Below are 25,248 nucleotides of genomic sequence, written 5' to 3' on the forward strand. Positions count from 1 at the left end.
CGCTCAGGAGAGCTCTCTGACTACCCTATCTGAGAAGCATTGTCTGCTGGAAGCAGGAGAGAGACGTTCTTCAGAAAAACGTCTTCCTCTCCAAAATTCTCGAAGAGTGTGTCTCAGAGGATTGTTAAAAAGAGTGAGCTCAAAAACTCAGGTAATTTTACTCTTTAGCCTTGAAAAAGGCTAAAAGAGGAAATGCCCCAAGTGTCTGGAGCCTTGAAGTGAAGAGTCGAACAGCGGAGAAAGGAAGAAAAAGAAGCCTCTGTCGTTTGGCACCACAGGTTTTTAACCAGAGTTTAGAAAACCCACCCCAAATAGCTGATTCGTCCTCAATGCGGGAGAATTGGAAAATTTCTTTCCTGTACCTTGGTAGTGGCATCACATAGAATTTATGACCCTTGACAAGAGAAGACAATTCCTGGCCATCCCAGAATTCTGAATCATGCTTTTGCAATATAAAAGTTTAGATGCTAAGACAAAGTAATATCATTAAGACAACCATGTTCTACATTTTATTAAGCAACTACACACATAGTATGTGGCTACCTTGGTTCTACATAAATTCATATAAACAAAAATAGAGAGGTTTACGAGCCTGCTCTCTGTTATCTGAAATTCCATCTGGCTTGTGTGGAGGATATGTCTCCGAGACGAGCTAAAGTTTGGGTATTTAAAATAAAACTCTCAGAAAGTCAAATTTCATATTAGGAATTAATACACATTCATCATATCATACTACAGGAGCAAGAAACCTAATCGAAACACAAACCACATCCTGGGCAACAGGAACTGTTTCTGCCACGTCCTGGAGTAAACTTGGTGTTACTTTGTTTTAAAATAGTTTATAGATAAATATTGCTTGCTGACTTTTATTGTTCACTGTAGGTATTTTCTACTTACACATAGAAAGGGGGGGGGGGGCAATTTTAAGTTGGGGCTACACAAACGTGTTCCCCCTTCTATATTACAGAGAGTGCAGTTAAAAATGTAAAAATTTATGCTAATTATTTATCATTCTATCAACATTTTAGACAGAAGGTTACAGTAAAACAAATCACCTTTCTACTAAGAATATGGGGGGGGGGGCAGTTTTAACTGGGAGCTACACAAAAGTGTTCCCCCTTCTGTGTTACAGCTAGAGTGCACTTAAAAATGTAAATAAATATGCAAATTATTTATCATGCTATCAACATTTTAGACAGAAGGTTACAGTGAACCAGCTCTCCTTTCTACTGAGAATATAGGGGAGGAACCCTTTTAACTGGGGGCTACACAAAAGTTTTCCCCCTTCTATATTACAGCTAGAGTGCAGATAATGTAAAAAAAAGTCTGAAAATTATTTATCACTATCAGCATTTCAGACAGAAGCTTACAGTGAACCAGCTCTCCTTTCTACTGAGAATATAGGGGGGACAGTTTTAACTGGGGACTACAGAAAAGTGTTCCCCCTTCTACATTAAAGCTACAGAAATTGAAATTCAGTAAAGATTCATGAGAATTATCACTATATGATGACTGTAAATAGTAGGTTACTGTGAACAAACACATATGTATTCTGAGAATATAGGGGGGAGCAGTTTTAACTGTGCTTTAAAAATGTTTTCCCCCTTGTGTTTGAAAACTAGTGTGTATTTAAAATTCAGTAATAATCCAGGATTTTGATCAACATATGACGATCTGTATATAAACAAATTTGTGTTGGAAAGTTTTATTCAGTATTCATACACTTTTTTTTTTTTTTTTTGCTTTTTTTTTTTTTTTTTTGCATTTTTACAGTACTGCATTCATACACACAGTACACTAGACTGGGTGTTTTATATACTGTTTTTACATTTCCATCAGTCCCCATTGCAAGTCCTAGCTGTACTTCATGTTTTTATTTTAAGAAACAGGCAAGCATTTATCTATATCCTTAAAACTTATTTGGACAAATAAATAAATAAATAAAACTAAATAATATTAGTAGTATTAATAATAACAAATTATAAAAACTATTTAGTTTAAAAAGCATCTTGTAAATTAATTAAAATGGGAAAATCCCTAAAGTGTGCGTTAATTTAAAGGATACAATGGTTTTAGATTGCTACACAAATCCATTGTGACATCACATTAACTCTGTTGTTAATTACACTATATTATCATATATATGTAATAAACAAATTTGAATACACTATCATTCACATGCAATGATACAAATAAGATTAATAATTTGTAATTTGGGCGAAAAAATCAAGGGGTCAAGCCCTTATAAGGTGCTTTGGTTCACTGTAACCTTCTGTCTGAAATGTTGGTAGAGTGATATATCCATTCATTCATTCATTATCTTTAACCGCTTATCCAGTTCAGGGTCATGGTGGCTCCAGAGCCTGAGTCATTGGGCGCAAGGCAGGAATACAAACTGGAGTGGGGCGCCAGTCTTTCACAGGGCAACACACACACATTCACTCACACCTACGGACACTTTAGACACGAATCCACCTACCAACGTGTGTTTTTGGATCGAGGGAGGAAACCGGAGCACCCGGAGGAAACCCACGTGGAGACGGGGAGAACACACCACAGAACTCCTCACGGACAGTCACCCGGAGCAAGAATTGAACCCACAACCTTGAGGTCCCAGGAGCTGTGTGAATGAGACCTGCTGTGCTACCATGCCGCCCTAGAGCGATACATAATTTTTTACATTTTTAAGTGCACTCTAGGTATAATATAGAAGGGGGAACACATTTCTGTAGACGATAATAACGTTTACCGCAATATCTAAAAATGTGGACGGTAGCTCAAAATGAAGGCGGTATTTTTGACGTGTGTGACATGTCAAATTTCTGTTGTGTCTTTAAATGTCGACTAAAATGTTCATATGCATTTAAGATATCCATGGGGCTCTTTGGGAGCTCAATGACTGCTGATGTCATGGTCTGAAAATGGGTGGAGGAAAACAAGCCCAGTAACCCATCGCAGCAGTAAGTTTAACCCGGTGTTTGGGTTAAAAGAGAGAGGACAACATTCTCAGAAATCATTCTCAGGACAACATTCTCAGTCCTTTACTCGACTTTGTGCTGCTTACACGTATATGGCTTTATCCTCTAAATAAGTGTGTTGAGCCTCAGTTCGCTGGAAAATCTTCTGCTCTGTGCTGAACCACAAGTGTCTGTTAGCACCAGCTGTGATTCTAAACGGTGTAGTACCGTCTTATTTTGCTTGTTTTTTAACTTTTCTGTTCCTTCAGCACAAGTTGCTGACATTTGCTCTCTTAGAAACGGGATTTTATCGTCAACACATGCGTCGGTGTGCACTGTTGGGCTGTGTTTAGATAAATTCACTTGACTTTGTGCACACAGATTTAAGGTTCAGTGCAGCCTGACGGAGCATCCCCTCCCCATAGTAAGGTATGAAAAATGTGGATACCGCCCATCCCTAGCCCTCAGTTAAAACTGTTCCCCCACTATATTCTTAGTAGAAAGGTGCTTACATTGTAACCTTGTCTGAAATGTTGATAGAGTGATAAATAATTTGCATAATTTTCTACATTTTTAACTGCACTCCATCTCTGTAAGCCAATTTCCTTCCTTAAATAATGTCAAATATTTTATGGATGAAACGTTAAGCCCTTGAAGATACTCAATATACTAAAGGAAAACAACTTTTCTACATGTAAAATACAGTGAATTACACAAAATATTGAATGCACAGCATATTTCATTTACCTATTCAACAAGCCTTTGAAGTACAAATATACACACACATCTAATATGTATGGAGAAATTACATTGATTAAAAAACCCCAAAATGGTTAGAATTAACAAGTATATTCGAATAACATTCGAACAATAAAATAAAATAAATAGAATAGAATAAACAGCAAGCAATGGTTTATGTGCGTGTAAAGTATGTTTTTATCTATAAACTGTTTTAAAACTAAGTAACACCAAGTTTACTCCAAGATATAAATAGAAAACCGCTATAAGTGGTGACCGCCGATTGCCCCTATGAATGCTGCACCAGCTGAATAATTTCACACAAGCGCACTAATGGGGGAACAGGGGGAACTGAATTGACCGTAACACCGGAACTGAAGCATGGGCTGCTTGAGGAGCCACTGTAGGAACAGGAGCGGTGGGAGCTGCAGACATGGGAACAATTGCAGCCACCAGCACAAAAACAGAAGCAGCACAGACCGTCGACACAGGAACAGTACCCGGTTGCATAAAACACCTTAGTATTTAGTAAAGGTTTTGTTTTAGTAGAGTTCCACTGTTTCCATGACAACGACTTATCAACAAATATACAAACATCATTGTATGAGAGTTGCCTTTACAGATTTTTTAAAAAACCAAAATGTATAATAATGGAGAAAACAAGAAACAAAAACCAAACTGGACTAAGGAGGAACATTTTATTCCCTTGGATGAATACAATAAAAGAAAGGATATTTTAAAGAGCAAATTCAGTCCAACAGTAACTGCAGGGAAAACCTTTAACTTTTTTTTTTAATGTGGCAGTCAAAATATATTGGTATTCTTAAGCTTTTAAGGATATTAAAGTGCATTTATTTAATGTAGAAATCTAGATAATATTACATTTAAAAATTATGTTTTAATGGCGTTTACATGTGGCGTTTAAAATATATTGGCCATATAGGAAATATATAATTTATATATAAAATATATAAAACCATATTATGGTTTTAAGGTTAATTTGAAATGGTCATTAATTTGAGGTGAATGTCTGAATTAAATGGCATTTATTTAAGGTGGGATTTTTATTAATGTGGCAATATTTTAAAGGTAGTACTGGATGGATTGTTTTACAAATTTAATCTAATAGCTATTAATCAATAATCAGCTAATGTAAGCTAACATTGCAATTATGTTAGCAATATGTGACAAGCCAAATTCAAAGTTTATTCATGAACATTCCCCCTCTATTTATTATTATTATTATTATTATTATTATTATTAATCATAATAATAAATTATTTCAGTACTCTCTTAATAACTTTTCATCACTAAGATGGTCTAAAGGATTTTCTCTATCATGAAAAAATCTCCTAGGGACATGATCATCTTAAAAAACCTTCCTCTTCTGAGTGTTAATGTGAGCTTTTGCGTCCCTTAAATAATTCTAAGGGAACTGACAGTTTATGCAACTTTATGCAACACTTAACTGTTTTTAAGAGATTACTTAAGGGACATTCGATACTTAAGGGAACATTTAAGGGGTTATGATGAGTTCCCTTAAGAAAGCCCTTAGGTAACACTTACAGCATATATCTTACAAGATAAATCAAAGACTGCCTACTTCTACACATCATGCCAAAATAACAGACTTGTGATTGGTCTTTTTGTGTGTCAGTCAAATTCCTTTGGCACTTGTTTAGACAATGGAGATACCTCCAAACATTAAACAGCAGACACGGAAATGAGGAAATTGCTCTCTCTCTTCTCCATAGGTAGGTAATACTGACTTATTTTTGCTGTTTCAGATTATTTAATGTGGAACTCACTCTAAATTCAGGAGACTAAATGCATGAAATTAAGCCCAGACTTACATTGCCTTTATTCATTCATTCATTCATTCATTCATTCATTCAATATCTGTAACCGCTTATCCAGTTCAGGGTCGCGGTGGGTCCTGAGCCTACCTGGAATCATTGGGCGCAAGGCGGGAACACATCCTGGAGGGGGCGCCAGTCCTTCACAGGGCAACACACAGAGTCACTCACACACACCTACGGACACTTTTTGAGTCGCCAATCCACCTACCAACGTGTGTTTTTGGACTGTGGGAGGAACCCGGAGCACCCAGAGGAAACCCACGCGGACACGGGGACTCCTCTCACACACCAACTCCTCACAGACAGTCACCTGGAGCGGGAACTGAACCCACAACCTCCAGGTCCCTGGAGCTGTGTGACTGCGACACTACCTGCCGTGCCGCCCACATTGCCTTTAACAAACATGATTTTATAGACCATAAAAACATATAATAGAAGAGGATGGCAGCCTTTTCTGATTTTTGGTCTGTTTCAAGGCTTCTTCCCTGCCTGATTGCTATGGGCTAGCATTTGAATTCCACTTGGTGAGGAGCATTTGTAAAAAGGTAAATTACTTTAATTTAATTGTATACAATTTACCAAATATATGAAGAATAGCCTTTTCTATATTTATTACTTTCCTTTTGTGTTCCCATATTAATTATGCGTTTTTCAACACCCAGGAAAAATTTAATTTCATCTTGAAAAAGAAGTTTCCTGTGCCATAAAGAACCTATAACTCACCTGATCTTCCATCTCGCTGGATGTCCACATGGTGCCAGGCTCCATCATTGACTTTATTCTGTGTGGCTTTCACCTTTATTGTTCCAGATCCCATATCCAGCAGAAGGTATAAGGTTCCGTCTAAAAGCTCCACAGCAAAGAAATCCACCTTATTGCTCTTTTGGCTGTGAGTATCCCGTTTGTTATGAGGCTTGCCCTGTGTGTACAGGATCAGTCCATTGGCTTCAGAAGTACGGAAGTCAAAAGAAATTGAGCCCACACGTTTGGTGTTCCACTTGGGCAAGCTGAGAAAAGACTCTGCTGTCTCAAAAGAGACTGGATCCAAGGTGGGAACATTCTCACATTTGAAGACCACATCCCCCTGCAGCTTCATCTTCGGGTCTGCAATTCGAGCCAAACGAGACAGCTCCAGACGAATGTCATTGTTTTTGTAGACCACCTGAAACAAACAAACAAAATTATATGCAGAATTGTATGTTTGATAATATACCATTACTTTTTTTTTTTTTAAGTTTTCATTATTCCAAACTTTTTTTAAACATTTTTGAAAGTATCATGGTTATGGAGAAGCAAATTGGTCAGCTTGGCCCCTGTTCTTTTGCAATCAGAACATTGGTTAACAATGATTTAAAGTGCTGAAAATTACAGATTTTAAAAGATAACATAACATAACATATGAATCTTTGTCAACGATTCAAATGATAAACTGACTGTAACTATCAGTTAACATAGAGCAAAGCATTTTTAGACTTGTGGCAGTACAAATTACAAGAATATTTATAATACATAATTCATTTTCAGTAACTTTACCATTTTTCCCACTACTCGATCAAAAAAAAATACTGAAAAACAAACAAAAACTGAAAAAACAAGCAAGAGACGAGTTTAAGGACTTGGGACGCAATAACTAAAAAGAACGTGCCATAATCAACATATTTACACACAAAAATGTTCTACGTTTCACTAAAACATCCATCTATGCAAAAAAAAGTGAATATGCATCTCTGCATTTACAAGCCTTTACTGTCGAAATGTTTTGACTAGGCAAGGCTTATGTTACTTATCGATTTTCCCTTCCACCATATATGTTGTTTAGGAGGCAGATCTTATCCAAAATTTTCGTAGTCAAACATATCGTTTCACCTTACATGTGTCAGTTTATTAGTTATTGGCGCCAGGTTTTTTAATTCTCTGTTCTACCTGAAGCTAGTGATAGTTTTTGAAACAGCAACTGTTATCCCACTTTATCCATTTAAATCACACAAACCAATTGTATTATTCAACCAATTATTCACAATTTACCCATTCAAGCATTTAGTTCCACATTAAATGGGTCTATTTAAGAGTCTTATTTGCTTTGTTCTCTAGCTTCTTATTGAATACTCATTTCCACCTTAAACAGTTATGCAAAGCTAAAGCTAGCGCTAGGATTTATAAACAAAACTTGTTTTGAAACACTTATTTTCCATTTTATCCATTTAAAACACACAGCCAAGTGTATATCATGTTACTAAAACATTTATCTACTAGTAAAACACAGTCATAACACCTTTCAAACGTCACTATTGTTACGTATAGTGAATTATTTGTTTTGTGTTTCTCTACTCTGAGTAAATGCCACAAGTGCTGCTGCTGATTTGCTGCTGGAACCGTGCTCTGGTTGGCTGACAGGATTAAGGCGGAACAGATATAAAGCCCTGCTGGTTGACTGAAAGATGTTCCTCCTCGCCATTGCTTCTTCCTGCCAGACTAAGGCTTGTGTGTGCATATGTTGACATGCTATTGTGTGTGATTCAGCTCATGCTATTGTGTGTGAGTCAGCTACCTAATGTGGTGTTAACTTAATAGTTATCCTACTAAGTTGGAAGCTGTAGGGGGTGTAGCCTTATTTCTTTTCCGTAAAGGGGTTGAATTGCTTCTGTTTGTTAGGGAGTTAGGTTATGTTTTTGTATTTTCTTTCTTTATTATTTATGGGAAGGTAAGTTATATATGTTGGGTGGAAATGGGTTTTGATTATTTTAGGCTTAGACCCCTCCTGACGCTTTTGCTTCCATTATAATCCTGCAGTCAATAAAACATTTGGAGACTGGAGTCTTGTGACATTGTGTAGTTTTCTTGGTCTGGTGGGATCGAAGTGTGAGGAGTTGGAGATATATTATTTCTTTTTTTTTTTTTAATAATTTATGTTGCAGCTTACCTAGACAGGCTGTAACATAAATTGGGGGCTCGTCCTCTTTGGGGTTTTTTTGGCAGGGGGGCTTTCTGCTTTTCTTGTTGTTGTCTGTCTGGCTGTTTTTTTTTTTTTTTGGTGGGGGTGAGCTTCTATGGTTTGAGGCTTGAGTATGGACGTGGCTGACTTTGTTAGGTCTCCTTCCCGTGTGAAATTGGATAATTACCGTAGAAAGGATCTAGTCTTAATTGCTGAGACTTATCAGGTGTCTGTTCCTCATCATGGTAAGAGGGAGGAGATTAAAACTGCCTTACTTGAGCAATTGGTTGCTTTAAAGGTGTTGCCAGATGGAGAGGTGGCAGTCAGTGCAGAGGTTGCAGATGAGGGTGCGGGTGCTTTCTCACTGGTTGTGGAGGAGTCTACTATCAGTGCGGTATCACCTAGTACAGGATCCAAACTTTCTGATCCTCTGATAGCAGTGCACCTTAAGGAGTTGGATTTGGAGACACGACGGCAGGTGCGTGAGATACAGTTACTGAACGTGAGGGCTCTGGAGATTGAAGCTGAGAAGGCTCTGAGGTTATACCAGTTGCAGACTGGGCCTTCAGGTGCAGGCACTGCAAGTGGTGACCCTTTGCTACTACAGCTGGGTGCTTCTTCAGAGTCTACTGAAAGGAGAGCTTCTGGCCATGTTTCCATTCTTCCTGGCCCTACTTCTACTCCTTCTGGCCCTGCTTCAACACCTTCTACCCTGTTTATTCCTTTGCCAGCTGCTGCTCATTCTTCTGTGACATCACCAGAACCGGTTGCTGCATTTGATGTAGGTAAGCATATTAAGTTAGTACCTCATTTTAGAGAATCAGATGTGGATTCTTATTTCCCTGCTTTTGAACGAATTGCCTCTGTTTTGCATTGGCCTAAGGAAGTCTGGCCTCTGTTGTTGCAATGCAAGCTGGAGGGAAAAGCTCAAGAGGTATGTGCAGCATTATCTTTAAGTCAGAGTTTGGATTATGAGGTAGTGAAAAGCAGTATTTTACATGCATATGAGCTTGTACCTGAAGCTTACCGCCAAAACTTTAGAATGAAGGTGAAAACTGCCAGCCAGACATATGTGGAGTTTGCACATGAGAAAAGGACTTTATTTGAAAAGTGGTGTAGTGCCTCTAAAGCTACTAGTTTTGAACAGTTACAGGAACTCATTTTATTGGAGGATTTTAAAAATTCTGTTCATGAAAATATTGTGGTTCATTTAAATGAGAAGAAAGTTCTTTCTCTGGCAGATGCAGCGGTGTATGCAGATGAGTTTGTGTTGACTCATAAAACTGTTTTTGCATCGCCAGTACGGTCTGACCGTGTGGTAGGAAGGGATTGCACATTAACACATGCTGCGTTTGTTGCTCCAGTAAAATGTGAGGTACCACCTAAAGTGTTCCAAAAGGGTCATCATGATGGTGAGACACGTGTTTGTTTTTTGTTATAAACCTGGACATTTGATCGCAGATTGTAAAGCTTGGCAAAAGAAAAGAAACAAACAGCATATCAAAAGTGTGGGTCTAGCACAATCGGATGCCATGTTGTCTTTTCAAAGTTTCAAATCTTGCCTGGATGAAGGGTATAAGCCTTTTTTTACTGGATGGGTGGGTTTCAATCGTAGATCAGGACCATGATTTTCAACCTGTTAAAATATTACGAGATACTGGGGCTGCTCAGTCATTTATTTTGGAAAGTGTGTTGCCATTCTCAGAAAAGACGTTTTGTGGGTCTTCTGTTTTAGTACGGGACATTGAAACGGGTCATCTGCAAGTTCCTTTACACACACAATTTATTTGAAATCTAGTTTAGTTAAAGGTCTTGTAAAGGTTGCTGTGCGAGATAAGTTGCCAGTTGCAGGCATCTCCCTCATTCTTGGGAATGATTTGGCTGGAGAAAAAGTGCTTCCTTTGCCAGAGGTGAGTGTGATGCCTGAAACTGTTGACATCGACCCAAAGTTTTTATTTTTGTTCCCTGGTTGTGTGGTAACACGGGCTCAAGCTCATACAATTCCAGAGGTACCCCTTTTAGGGACATTTATGGCACCTCAAGGTCCATCAGTAGTGAAGGAGACAAAAGCAAGTGGTGACAAAAAATTCTTTGGGGAAGTGATTAAGACGGGGTTAAAAATTGGGAGAAAGCAGTTGATTGAAGCTCAGCAAGGTGATGCATCTTTAGCCTTGTGTTTTGCTAAAATTGTTCCGGAGGGGGATATAAATAAATCAGCGGTTGCTTATTATGTGAGTGAGGGAATTTTAAAGCGAAAGTGGACACCTACAGGAACCTCTGATTTGGGTTGGAACACTATCCATCAGATCATTATTCCAGAGGCTTATAGAGGTCCTGTTTTGAGCCTAGCACATGAAAATGCATTTTCTAGGCATTTAGGGGTTACTAAGACTTATGACCGTATTTTGAGACATTTCTTTTGGCCAGGACTCAAGAGTGATGTTTCAAATTTCTGTCGTTGTCATGTATGCCAACTAGTAGGTAAACCCAATCAGTCAATTCCATCAGCTCCCCTTCATCCAATACCGGTTATGGGGGAGCCTTTTGAGAAAATCATTCTGGATTGTGTGGGTCCATTGCCAAGGACAAAGGCAGGACATGAATATTTGTTGACAATGTGTTCTGCTACTCGTTATCCTGAGGCCATTCCCTTACGCACCATCAGCTCTAAGGCAGTGGTCAAGGCTTTGGTGAAATTCTGCTCTACATTTGGGTTGCCCAAGGTTATTCAAACAGATCAGGGTTCCAATTTCATCTCTAAGATTTTTTCTCAAGTGATTAATGAGATGTCAATTAAACATCAAGTAGCTAGTGCTTCTCACCCAGAATCACAAGGGGCATTAGAGCGGTTTCACCAAACGTTAAAATCTATGCTGCGCAAATATTGCTTTGAATCAGGACATGATTGGGATGAGGGAGTCCTTTTTCTTTTGTTTGCATAACGGGAGGTTGTTCAGGAATCTCTTGGATTTAGTCTTGCACAGTTGGTGTTCGCACATACAGTTCGGGGTCCACTTAGAATGCTCCATGAGCAACTGAGTGCTGAGGAGTTGTCAGAGAAACACAATGTGTTGGAGTATGTGAGTGCGTTTCGTGAAAGTCTGCATAACGCCTGTAAAATAGCCATGGCTTCATTAACTGCTGTTCAAGCTAAAATGAAACGTTGTTTTACCAAAAGAGCAAGGTGTCGTGAATTTCTCCCTGGGGATAAAGTTTTAGTATTCCTGCCCATCTCAGGTTCAGCCTTGCAGGCTAAATTTTCTGGTCCTTATGTACTTGAATCCAAACTTAGCGAAACAGATTGTGGTTAAAACTCCCGAACGGAAAAGGAAAAGTCGCGTCTGCCACATTAATATGTTAAAGGCCTATGTATGTCGTGGTCCTGTGGGAAGTTGTGATGTATTGCCTACTGCTAAAACCACTACTTCTACTGTTGCTGTTATCCTGCTTGTGTATAACCCTGAAGAAGATGGGTTAACATTGCGTAGTGTACCTTTTGTGCCTGCACGTTTATCCAATTCAGAGATTTTAGCTGATTTACCATCACATTTAATGCATTTATCTGAGAGTGATCGTGAGGATGTGATAAGTCTTATTCAGGGTCACTTATCTTTGTTTTCAGATATTCCATCTCAGATGTCCCTTGTGCATCATGACATAGATGTTGATAATCACAGACCCATTAAACAAAATGTGTATCGGGTTAATCCTGTTAAAAGGAGTTTGATGCAAAATGAAGTAGAATATTTGATGGACACAGCGTTTGCTGTTCCCAGCACAAGTTCTTGGAGTTCTCCATGTATAGTGGTGCCAAAACCTGACGGGTCAGTGCGTTTCTGTACAGATTACAGGAGAGTTAATTCTATTACTACACCTGATTCGTTTCCACTTCCTAGAATGGAGGACTGTATTGATAGAGTTGGATCTGCAAAATTTGTTACAAAACTAGATTTACTAAAAGGTTACTGGCAAGTGCCATTAACCCAGCGTGCCTCTGACATTTCTGCTTTTGTAACTCCTGATAGTTTTCTACAATATACAGTTATTATATACAGGCTTAGAAATGCTCCTGCTACTTTTCAACGTTTGATGAATCGTATGTTGGTTGGTATAACTAATTGTGATGTGTATTTGGATGATATTGTCATTTATTCATCTAGTTGGGCTGACCATTTGCAAACTTTTTCAGAAGTGTTCAGTTGGTTGCAGAATGCCTCCCTTACATTAAATTTAGCAAAACGTGAATTTGCTAAAGCTGTAGTTACTTACTTGGGTCGTGAGTTTGGCCAAGGTCAAGTCCGGCCTGTACATGCCAATTTCTGCCATTTTGGACTTTCCTGCCCCCACTAACCGGCGTGAGTTAAGGTGATCTTTAGGAATGGCTGGTTTTTACTGTGTATTTTGTAGAAACTTTTCTAGTCTAGTGTCTCCTCTTACCGACCTACTTCAAAAAGGTCAGCTATTCGTGTGGTCTCCAGAGTGTAAGTTAGCTTTTGACGCCGTCAAAGCTGTTTTGTGTAACTCTCCAGTCCTTACTGCACCACATTTTGAGGTACCGTGAAGTAGATGCAAGTGGGACAGGTGCAGGGGCTGTATTGCTACAGGAAGACCACCAAGGCATTGACCATCCTGTTTGTTATTTCTCAAAAAAATTCAACAAACATCAGTTACATTACAGTACTATTGAAAAGGAAATGTTAGCTCTTTTGCATTTTGTTGGCTTTACAACATTTCGAAGTTTGTTGGATCAAGTTCGGTGCCGATAGTGGTTTACACTGATCATAACCCATTGGTCTTTCTTAATCGAATGAGTAATCATAACGTCTTTAGAGGGAAAGATTGTACCAACAATGACCATCTCAAGAGATGCATCATAAACAGGGAAGTGAAAATATTGTTGCTGATGCTTTGTCACGTGTTTAATTTTATACAGTTTCAAACATATTGTTTGATTCTGTAGGGTGGGGGTGTTGCGTCTAGTGACTTATTTGTTTTGTGTTTCTCTACTCTGAGTAAATGCCACAGGTGCTGCTGCTGATTTGCTGCTGGAACCGTGCTCTGGTTGGCTGACAGGATTAAGGTGGAACAGATATAAAGCCCTGCTGGTTGACTGAAAGAAGCTCCTCCTCTTCCTCCTTGCCATTGCTTCTTCCTGCCAGACTAAGGCTTGTGTGTGCATATGTTGACATGCTATTGTGTGTGATTCAGCTCATGCTATTATGTGTGAGTCAGCTACCTAATGTGGTGTTAACTTAATAGTTATCCTACTAAGTTGGAAGCTGTAGGGGGTGTAGCCTTATTTCTTTTCCATAAAGGGGTTGAATTGCTTCTGTTTGTTAGGGAGTTAGGTTATGTTTTTGTATTTTCTTTCTTTATTATTTATGGGTAGGTAAGTTATATATGTTGGGTGGAAAGTGGTTTTGATTATTTTAGGCTTAGACCACTTCTGACGCTTTTGCTTCCATTATAATCTTGCAGTCAATAAAACATTTGGAGACTGGAGTCTTGTGACATTGTGTAGTTTTCTTGGTCTGGTGGGATCAAAGTGTGAGGAGTTGGTGGAGACATATTTCTTTTTTTTAATAATTTATGTTGCAGCTTACCTAGACAGGCTGTAATACTATGCCTCACTTTCTTTATGTAAATCACAGAACCTGTGGGGTTTACACCTTTTAATCTATTCATAGGTGTATGTACTCCTATATTTTTCCCTGTTACCTGTTCAGGAGGAAATTAGCCTGCTCTGGCTCTGTTCTGTAGCTTGTAAACTGCCTCCATTTTTCAAACACAAGGCCAATATTTCCTCTCCTTTTTACTCCGTCTACGGGCATGGAGATTTTTTAGAAGGGCAGTTGGGCTTTTAGGGCCTGGTAAAATATAACATTAACTATGTTCACTTAGTAATTTCATGGCTGCTTGTTTGTAGACCTGGCCACATGGTGGACTATAAAATGCATGACAGGCAGGACCTCAGAGGGCAGGATCATAGGAGCTCCACTCCGGACTGGGCACTGCTCAAGGAGAATATACTGCATTAGCAATGCTGTGAAAGGCTGCAGTGTTTTAGCGTTGACTGTTTCCTTAATCTATGACCACACACCCTGAACATTTTACGACTAAGTACAGTAAATTTCCTATAGATTGCTCCTTTAACAAAGCTAGAATGTTTAGCTATACAAAACAATTATATAATTTTTGCTACAAATATTACATGCTGGGTTTACTCACCTTTAAGTATGACGGAGTTTTAGGGCCACCATGTAAAAAAAAGAAAAAAAATCTGAGAATAAAGTCAGAATTCTGAGAATATTCTCGGAATATTTCTGAGACAAAAAAAGTGAAGTGAACAGAATTATTTATTAAACGCATCCACAAAACATGACGACCCCGTCAGTGCAGCCTCTGACTGTGATGCATAAGGCTTTAGTTTATTGTACAAGTCCAAGCAGTAACACGATGGAGCCTCTTGGGCACGCCGGAGTTCCACTCGCTCTGGATCTATCATTTTCGTGATCATTAATTGTATCATGTGAAACTACATGCCATGGGTTCGTGCACCGATTCAGGGTTTAAATACTAATTACACTGTGGTTATTAGGTAATCAAGTGTTTTTGTAATTTATTAAAAACATCTTTGAAAATGAGAAATCCTAAAAAATGGATTGTCCCTAGCCAAACTTGAGCTACACCTTTTATAGTTTATTATGGAAAACACTGTTGTTTTTTTTCTTTCTTTTTGTAAGTAATTTTTATTTGGAAATGCATAACTACTGTTAACAATGGGACAATTTCCAATTTTTAATGTATACATATTTATAGAACTCACACCCCTTCCCTCCCTCATGCCCTCCTACCAAATAACAAAATGGAATAAATTTAAAATAAAATTAAATAATCTAATATAAAATAATTAGGATAGGTCAAATATCCAGATAATGTGCAAATTCGTAAATGTGCCCATATGTAAATGTAAATAAATACAAAAATATATTCAAACCTAACATAAGATCATGGGCTATTAATTAAATAAATTATACAGAATCAGGTAAAATTTTGAGTTTGTCCAAAAACGCATGAACTGGTTCCCAGATGGATTTTATTTTCCAGATTGAAGCTTTGGTCAACGTTGATGGGAGCAGACCACAAGATAACAAAACATTAAACATGTCCGATAATAGAGGTTACAGTTTATTAGAAAATATCTGATATAATTCTATGGGGTACCCATGAGGGCCAGGCGCTTTACCATTTTGTAATGCCTGAATCACACTGATGATTTCCTCCTGCTGTAGTGGAAGCTGAATTTCAGATTTGAGTATAAAAGGGGCCTGAAGGTTATTTAAAAAAAATGTGCATATCCATGCATTCGGAGGGCATTTCTGACTCAATATTGAATAGAAAGCCAGAAAAGCTTAATTCATTTCCTCTGGGTCAGAAGTTATGTGTCCATTAAGTTTCTATACTTGAGAGATTTGTTGATTTGCTGAACAACATTTAAGCTGTTGAGCCAAGAGGTGGCTGGCTTTGTCGCCATGCTCATAAACCAGACCTTGATATTTCTTATATGATCAGGGGAGGGAGCAAGGGTGTACACATCTACATTCACATTACTATAACCCATTTATCTGTCATCAGTTCATTTTTACTTCTGTTCTGTTCTCTGTTGTGCTCTCCGATGTCGACTCAAGGAGGATGGGTTCCCCTTTTGAGTTTTGGTTCCTTCCTAGGTTTCTTCCTCGTTTGCTGAGAGAGTTTTTCAATGCCACTGTTGCCCCTGGCTTGTTCATAGGAGGCTTGAACCCAGATCTCTGTAAAGCTGCTTTGTGACAACTTTCTGTTGTGAAAAGTGCTATATAAATTAAATTTGATTGATACTGGGCATCCACTTAATTTATTACCTTAATAAGCTTATCTTACTCTGCCATACACATTTTACGCATTTTAGATGTACATGCAATAATCTCACCCCTGTTGACTGCTTTCAAATGTTTCCCAAAGATGTGATGGAAATATATTATCCTTTTTATTGCACATTATAAAGTAATCAATTTTACCAGATATTAAATTACAGAAACTGGCATAAGTTAATAGCTTTTTATTCAACTTCCAGGGAGGTTTAACTATCAGATTAGAGGAGAATGTACGATTCAATAGGATTGGTGCATGATCTGATCTGAAATATTCAGCTTTGGTAAACAGCTGATAAACATTTACCGATAAAAAATGTAATCTACTATAGGACTGATGAATGGGAAAAAAATACGAATTTTTGATTCTGAGGACATAAAGTATGCCATGGGTCGACAGAAGCTATTTGTTCCATGAAAGGAGATATTGCCTTGGCCATTTTTGAAGGGTTAAGAGATATGGGTTTGGAATGGCCGAAAGCTGGATCAATTACACAGTTCAGGTCCCCTCCAAAAATCAACTGATGTGAATTTAACTCGGGTATTAATGAAAATACAGTCCCTATGAATTTATCATCATCCCAATTTGCTTGTTAAGTCAGACTGCTTGTTTAGGCCAGCTTAGTGATTTTGGCACTAGATTTAGTGACTTTTCAGGCCTTCTGTTATAAGAAAAAATATATATATATATATTTTTAATCCCTATTGACTAGGGATGGGTGGTATCCATATTTTTCACACCTTTATACCGTCTCAAAATATTATCATGGTATACGGTATTACCGGGGGGAGAGGATGCTTCGTCAGTCTGCACTGAGCCTTATATCTGTGTGCACAAAGTCAAGTCAATTTAGCTAAACACAACAATAAAAACCTGTTTCTGAGAGAGAGAGCAAATTTCAGCAACTTGTGCTGAAGGAACAGAAAAGTTTGAAAACAAGCAAAATAAGATGGTTCTACACCATTTAGAATCACAGCTGGTGCTAACAGATCCTTGTGGTTTAGCACAGCACAGAAGATTTTCCAGCGAACTGAGGCTTAACACACATATTTAGAGGATAAAGCCATATACGTGTGAAGGATTTTCTGAGAATGTTGTCCTCTCTCTTTTAACCGAAACTGAGTGCTAAACTTACAGCTGCAGTGGGTTACTTGTTTTTCTCCACCCGTTTTCACACCGTGACATCATCAGTCATTGAGCTCCCACTGCGCCCCCTCCCTCTGGATCTCTTAAATGCATATGAACATTTTAGTCAACTTTTAAAGACACAACAGAAATTTGACACACCACACGTTAAAAATATCGCCCTCATTTTGAGCTACCGTCCACATTTTTATATACTGCGGTATACGGTATTATCATTATAACGCCCAACCCTACTATTGACTTTCTGTACAAATCTTAGCTACTCTTTATGGTAGATTATCATTGGAAACACAAACACTTTTTCTGAAGTCCTGAACAGAGATCACAGAATTGATTGAGACTTTCAACTTAATTCAGACAAAAAACAGTCTTATGAATTTATGACAAAGGACATTAAGCGCAATTGGACACAGAAACAGCGAAACGTCACACATGGCGTCACATTTGACAAGGAGCAGATGTTTTTACCAAGACCATAGGTTTATAGAAAAGAAAACCTGATGAGTTTCTTGCAAAAATACAATTTCATTGTTTAAATGTTTAAGATGGTTAAAAATCCTAGCCCTTTTTAAGGATCAGTTTAAACCTTTCACAATTCAAACTAATAAAATGTACACTTGTTATGTTTTTCCCTTTGTTTTGGTTGTTATGCATACTTTAAGAGGTAGTTTATGTATATAAAAACAACAATGAAAGAAAAAGGCAATAATAAATTGCTCTTTTCTAATAGCAGCCTCTCAAAAAAAAAAACAAAAAAAAAACAAAAAAAAACAAAACAAAAAAAAAAAACAGCCTCTTTCCCTATATCTAAACAAACCTTGAATCGTGCCTATACTTGTTCCTCTTCCTGAAGCAAGCTGCAGGCTAACCTTCACCACTCGCAGAGACTTGAGGAAACACAACCACATAATTCACATAACTAGTGAAGCTCCCAGAAATAGTGAGTTACCAATATGACCAATATGGTAAACACGTAAATAGACAGAACAACCGTAACAAATATTTCATTCATTCATTATCTGTAATGTCATTATCTGTCATTATCTGTGTTCAGGGTCACGGTGGGTCCAGAGCCTACCTGGAATCATTGGGCGCAAGGCGGGAATACACCCTGGCGGGGGCGCCAGTCCTTCACAAGGCAACACAGACACACACATTCACTCACACCTACGGACACTTTTGAGTCGCCAATCCACCTATCAACGTGTGTTTTTGGACTGTGGGAGGAAACTGGTGCACCTGGAGGAAACCCACGCGGACACGGGGAGAACACACCGAACTCCTCACAGACAGTCACTTGGAGTGGGTATCGAACCCACAACCTCCAGGCCCCTGGAGCTGTGTGACTGCAACACTACCTGCTGTGCCACTGTGCCGCCCACAGTAACAAATAATGATTTGTATAAAAAACAAACCAGAGATTCGTAGGTAATTATACATAATTGGACTTATCACTGTCACAGCAGAGAAAAATGTACCTTAAGTCACAAGACTAGAACATCCAAAACACTAGAACTGACCAAACTTTGTTGAGATGATATTAATACAAGCCAGCAACAGTTTTTTTTACCAAGTGAGCACACCTTTTTTAACTGGAGCAAAGAGAAACTAGGGCAAGCCTAGTTTTGCCGGAATACCATTAGCCATATAGCCATTGTCACAGAGGTATTTCTAAAACAGGAAAGCCCAAAATACATACCCTTGTCATTAGAAGGTCTGGAGAATTTTTGGTGCTTCATATCAATGTCTTTGTTTACCTGTGTTTTTTATTATGTGATTGTGTTGTACAGAAAATATAGAGGGCATGTAATGAATGCAGAAATGAAAAAAGGAGCTTTGTTTTGTTCATAATATAACACCGGCATCAGTGTTTTTCTTGTTCATTTTATTTAAATATAAATACTAGATAATCTACCACCAAAGTACAAAGAAAACCAAGAATGTTTTGTTGATTTTAAGAATTACAATGATTTATTTATTCAATGTAACTGGTTAGAGTAAAACACAGTGAAATTTAATGTAACTGTGCGCAGCTACAGTGATTTATACTGATTTATAAACACACTACTGCCACAAAATGTCTCCCCACCACAAAGATATACACTGATGCGAAATATAATTCAACAGCCCTCCTTTCTCTGCAAGATATAATAGTTTGTGACAATCTGTCACATTATATTACATATTAGTTGAATTAGTTCTTACTCTGGCCACTGGGTGGCAGTAGCGGTTTAAGTACATAGTTTACAAGACAAATAGGAACTCCATTAAACAGCATGAAGTTGAGTTAATGTTTGCTTCACAGCTCTGGTGTATGTTAAACCCTTGGAAATGCTTTGAGTACATTTTAAGTGCTTATCTGTTTGTCTATTTGCAGAAGGGTTCCTTTATTATTTATTTATTTATTGCTTCTTTTTGTCTTTATTTCCCATTGGTTCTAGTGATTTACTGTATTGGTTCCTTGGACTGTGAGATGAAATGATTACTTCATGGATGGACAGTGAAACTGCTTGATCCTCAACTGACACATCTACTGTATGTCAAGGAAATTCCATCTCACAAGAAAGCATCATTTACTTAAAGGCTGCTCACAGGACTCAAACTGTTAAAGAACTTGGAAGTATTGTTGCCTGGTGAGATTTATATAGTTTTCACTAAGACTGAAACATTTTTGGAAAGCCGGGAATGTACATGGGTTTTGGAATTATTGTCAAAATCATTATAATTAGTTCATATTGGGATTGTGAAATTTTGAAGTAAACAAGTTTAGTATGGTGGATCTAGTGGATGGTACCCTCCTCATTTTCCTAACAGGTTTACATAAGTTAGAACTGTTACAACGTGTGTAAAGTTGCTTTGTTCCGAGCAGTCTTGCTGAGCTTGTGAACAGCAGACGCAACCGTAACGCAACGGTTCATGCTGAATAACCTACTGTTGTTTGGTTCCATCTGTGAACTAATTTTTTTTGGTTCACAAGCCATTGTATACTGGTGGAAATGCAAAGAATCGTTCCAAATTTAGTTCATAAATTGGAATGTGAAATATGGCAACAACAGATGATATAATAGCTTCACATTAAGTTCTCTCTGTGAAATATGATTAAACTCACAGCTTCGACTCACGCATGTCGTTTCAAAATTAGGAGTTAGTCAGTCAGGTCAGTGAGTCTGGCAAAAATACATAGAAGTCTATGGGGCCTGGGACCCTCCCTAGTGCCAAATAAATACTCATAACTCAAAAAATGTACCATGAAGTGATTTCATATTTACAGGTGTCAGAAAGGGGTATTTTTCCCTACTATTTAAAGTTTAAATTAAGTTTCTTGGGGAAATTAAGTATTTAAGAAGAAAATGTTTAGCCAAAATAGGCCTATTCAGAAAGACACCTGAGTTAGAGTGCAATATGACATCACCCACTCTAGCTGTCCCCATTCTAATGAATGGGGGGTTATTGAAGGAGGGATAAATGGTCTAGATTTTGTGTGAAGTGACGGGTCCCAACGTGCCCAGGGCTCACCATGTGAGTTAGAGCAGGTTGAAATTTTGCCCAATGTATATCCATATGGAAAGAAATTCCCATTTTGTAAGCTCATATTCTGAAATCCTGAAACTGGATCGCTGCAAAAAGCACAAGAATAAATCTACACTATTTGTTCTATGAGTGTACTGAATTTTGTGAATGTAGCTTGAGAACTGTGACCTGTGAAAATGTTTATGAAAACGTGTGGAATAAATCCTTATCTAATAAGAAAAGAAAAACAGTAATTTGTCTTTGACAAATTAACTAGAGGGGAAAGTTAATGGACCAACTTTGAATTTGGCTTGTCACATATTTCTAACAATGTTGCAATATTAGCTTATATATAACCCTCTGTATTTGGCACTTCTGCCAGCAGGATAAATCAGAACTTGTGCCTAACAACACTTAGGCAACTCAGAGAATTTTTGTCCTAAAAACATAAACATACTCCCAGAAATTTTAAGCCATCTACTTTTCAAATATATGGAGGCTGAAAAGAATTTTTTTACCTGGTTGTTATGAAAAGATAAGTAACAAGAGGTACGTCTCTCTTTCGCTGACCATGACCCTTGATGGCTCACCCATTCATAGTCATGATAATAGCATGATAATCCGGCCGATAATAGCACGATAAACATTTTTAGGTAGGTCAATTTGTTAAAATATCAAGGCATGTCAGATCACCTCAGACATGGGAGTTAAAAAAAAAAGACTACCATTATATTTTGACCGCCATGTTAAAAAAAAAAACAAACAAAAAAAAACCAGTCATTTTAATTAGACCTTAAATAAATGACCACTTCAAACTAAAACTTTAATAACACTGCCATTATATTTTGATCACCACTGTTAGGTCTTCATTGAATATAACACAGAAAAACAGTGGGAAACGTCTCTGTTCAATAACACAACTTACACCATGAGTCTCTCTTGGCATATCCCCACGCATAGGTTGTTCATGCTTTTTAACCACTGGAACTGGAATTGGAGTTGCCCACTCGCTATACTGTGCAGGTGACCTTACTCCAATGTCTGTGAGACGGGTCAATTCAGTTTCAATTCAGTTATTTTTTGCACAGCCCTTATCCCTGAAATGTTTGTGTTCCAGTTTACTTTCTTTTACTTTAGATTTGCAAACACAACTTATGTGCCCCGTTTTTCCACATGAATTGCAATTCTTAACCTTGTACCAAGAGTCAACATCACTATGATTCGTTTTCCCACATTGTTTGCATTTATTTGCAGTTTTGCTTGGTGAGAGAGAGACAACATTTATCTTAAGGGACCCACTGAGCTGCCATCTCCATTGAAACTGCTATTTCGACTGCTTTTTTGTACGTGAGTGTGGCCTCCGTCAGCAGGCACTTTTGTGTAGGTTCTTTATTCAACCCACAAACAAATCTGTCCCGGAGTGCATCTTCCAACTCTTCGCCAAATTCACAATGCTCTAGTTATTTATTTATTTAATTTTTTAGCAGTGCTACATACTGACAAACAGCTTCACCAACATTTTGATTCGATTTGTGGAAGCGAAACCTTTCAACGATAACCAGAGGTTTAGTAGTGCTGCTGTGTACTGTTTTAAATTTAATTGTAATTTTTGTCACCCAGCTTCTCCGGAGCAATGAGGTTACGCAGTAGACCATATGCCTTACACCCCATAACACTGAATTGAACAGGCACTCTCTTCCCACTCAATGCCATTTGCCTCCACAAAATGCTTGAATCTTTCAATGTAGGTTGTCCAGTGCTCCATATTTTCATCAAAGTCTTCAATGTGGCCAATGGTATCTGCCATATTACTTGCTTTCTCCAAAATACACTCCTAGAAACACAACTTGAGCCAAATTACTCGCTCCGTTGTGTCCAAAAAGCAATTCAAACACCTCGTCACCAAATATGTTGTCTCCATTGAATATAACTTACAGAAAAACAGTGGGAAAAGTCTCTGTTCAATAATACTCTCCTTATGTATTTGTCTGATTTGATAACAGCTGCAGACTTTAAGGTGGCATAAAAGAAAAAGAAGCAAACGTATCAGTTTATTCTCCAGCTTGCAGCTTTGTGTCACATTAAATGATGCAGTAGTTTTGTCCAGGCACCTGTAACTGCTTCATTGTTTAAGATTAACGAAAACTTAAAATATTCCAGTGTTAGAGTGATTGTGTAAATGTAGCAGAACATTTAAAGCTGAACTGAAATTTTGAAGAACTCAACTTAGCACTTGGAAATAAGAACATAATTCTAAGGTGGTATAAAATGGTAAGCAACTTTTAGACTGTGCTGGTGTGTTTGGGGAATATTAAATGACTACTAGACAGTATAAAAACATCAGCATATTTTCACTTTTAAGGTTGTGGACAGCAGTTATGCAGTGCATGCCACCTCTAAATATATTCCTGCTGCTATGTACGTAGACTAATATTTATTGACAATCCAACCCCGAGAAGAATAGTCACAGATTTACCTCACTGCTGTTCCAGCAGCTCAGTCCCATGGAGTGTTTTTTTTTCTATTTTTATTTCCTGAAGGAGTGTTTCTCTTCATCTTCTGATTATACACAAACTCTCCCTAATTTGAGACGAGGGGGGGTCTTCGTTAATTTGTGGGGCCATACGCAACGTGCATAGTGAGCATATAGGGTGGTCTGGCTCTGCTTGCACAAACACCTTCAAGCATGCCAGGGTGGATCTATCCCTAGTGTGATGTTACAATAAGTGAGCCATCCAAACAGCTTGTAGAAGCATATGATTCCTGACACTAAACTCTTTCAACTGACTCACAGAAAACGGATGGATGCTTTTTTTCACCCTTGGAGTGTTTATAGGCGCAGTAGAGACACAAGTTGAAATACAAAATAACTCAAAGTCAGTTTTGCATAATATGTGCCCTTTAAGACATTAAAATTAATTTGCCATAGTTCCTAACATATAATAATTTGTTCTTGTTGAGACACTGTAACCAGTTTCAGCTTTAAACGCATTTTATGTGATAGTACAGCAAATGATTTAACATTTATGAAATTAAATGTGTTGCATTATTATTGCCCCTAAGCAATGTCTATATTACCACTGAATTTTTACACAGTACCTACATAACTACACAGGAACCATCCACATATTTTAAAGTGTAACTTTTATATAATTACTGAGGAATAACTGTGTTGTAACATGGTAGATTGATCAAATCCCATTATACCTTTCTGTAATTACACAGTACTTACATACCAACTACACTGGAACTTTCCACTATTTTAATGTGCAACTTTACATAATTACTCGGGAATAATTAAATATATCATTAAATAATCATTAAAGACAAATGAAAATGAAGCTACTATTATCTCATTGTAACATATATGCTATTACTGCAGAACTGCATAAAATACTAAGAGCTATTTAGTACATTTGTTTCCTAATTGTGTATCATATTAGTGAAAGAAAATTTTAACCACATTCATCATTTTATCAGTGAATGAAACTAGACAAGGTTAATGAAAGACTGTATTTTATGTTTAACAATATTAATGTAACACATTTAAATAATTTCATAAATTTTACACTGCAAAATAATGGACATCCACTGACCTTTCACATTCCAGATTGGTTTAAAGCTACTGTATGTTTCTACAATAACAAATATTAGCTAAATATTAGAAACTGGCAAATCCAGTTTAATGTCTTAATGTAAGTTAAAACACACCTGCCAGAAAAGGCTTCTGGACCAAAAAAAAAATCTTGTTGCAGTCTGATTACAAATGTAATTACACAAGACAGAATATGCTGTTACAACTATGAAGATCCACTTGTGTAATTACAAAGGGCAAAAATGAAGTTGATATACTTATGTAATTACATAAGCTTTACTACTGAAATCTATCTGTAACAGGAACTAATTCATCAGTATTGTTGCATATGGGGTTCATGTGTAATTACACAGTTATTAGAGATAATTAATATAAAGTGGGACCAAAAGTGGTCCTGTGGACAGTGGAGCTAATAAAATGAACAGTGAGTATAGGTGATCCTAATTCAGTGATCGTTCAGTATATAGATCAGAATTTATAATGCTATTAACCTTTAGAGAGCTCAATATATGATATTCACATCTAACTATTCCCTCATACTGAGTTGATACCTCATACTGATTTGAAGTTATTAAAGCTGGAGCAGACAGTGGAGAGATGGCC

The 25,248-nt window shown here is 37.6% G+C and overlaps 1 protein-coding gene across 7 annotated transcripts in view; it reads right to left on the reverse strand.

Annotated features, from left to right (window-relative positions):
• nrxn3b (neurexin 3b) overlaps nt 1-25,248 on the reverse strand; it is a 325,560-nt gene that overhangs the window by 159,557 nt on the left and 140,755 nt on the right. For all 7 annotated transcript variants that reach the window (XM_066677967.1, XM_066677970.1, XM_066677969.1 and 4 more), the window contains one exon: nt 6,278-6,716. In XM_066677967.1, the coding sequence (XP_066534064.1) occupies nt 6,278-6,716 (439 nt within the window). The remainder of the gene's footprint in view (nt 1-6,277; nt 6,717-25,248) is intronic.

Source organism: Hoplias malabaricus, chromosome 7 (assembly GCF_029633855.1).
Source record: "Hoplias malabaricus isolate fHopMal1 chromosome 7, fHopMal1.hap1, whole genome shotgun sequence".
In the NCBI taxonomy this organism is placed as follows: Eukaryota; Metazoa; Chordata; class Actinopteri; order Characiformes; family Erythrinidae; genus Hoplias; species Hoplias malabaricus.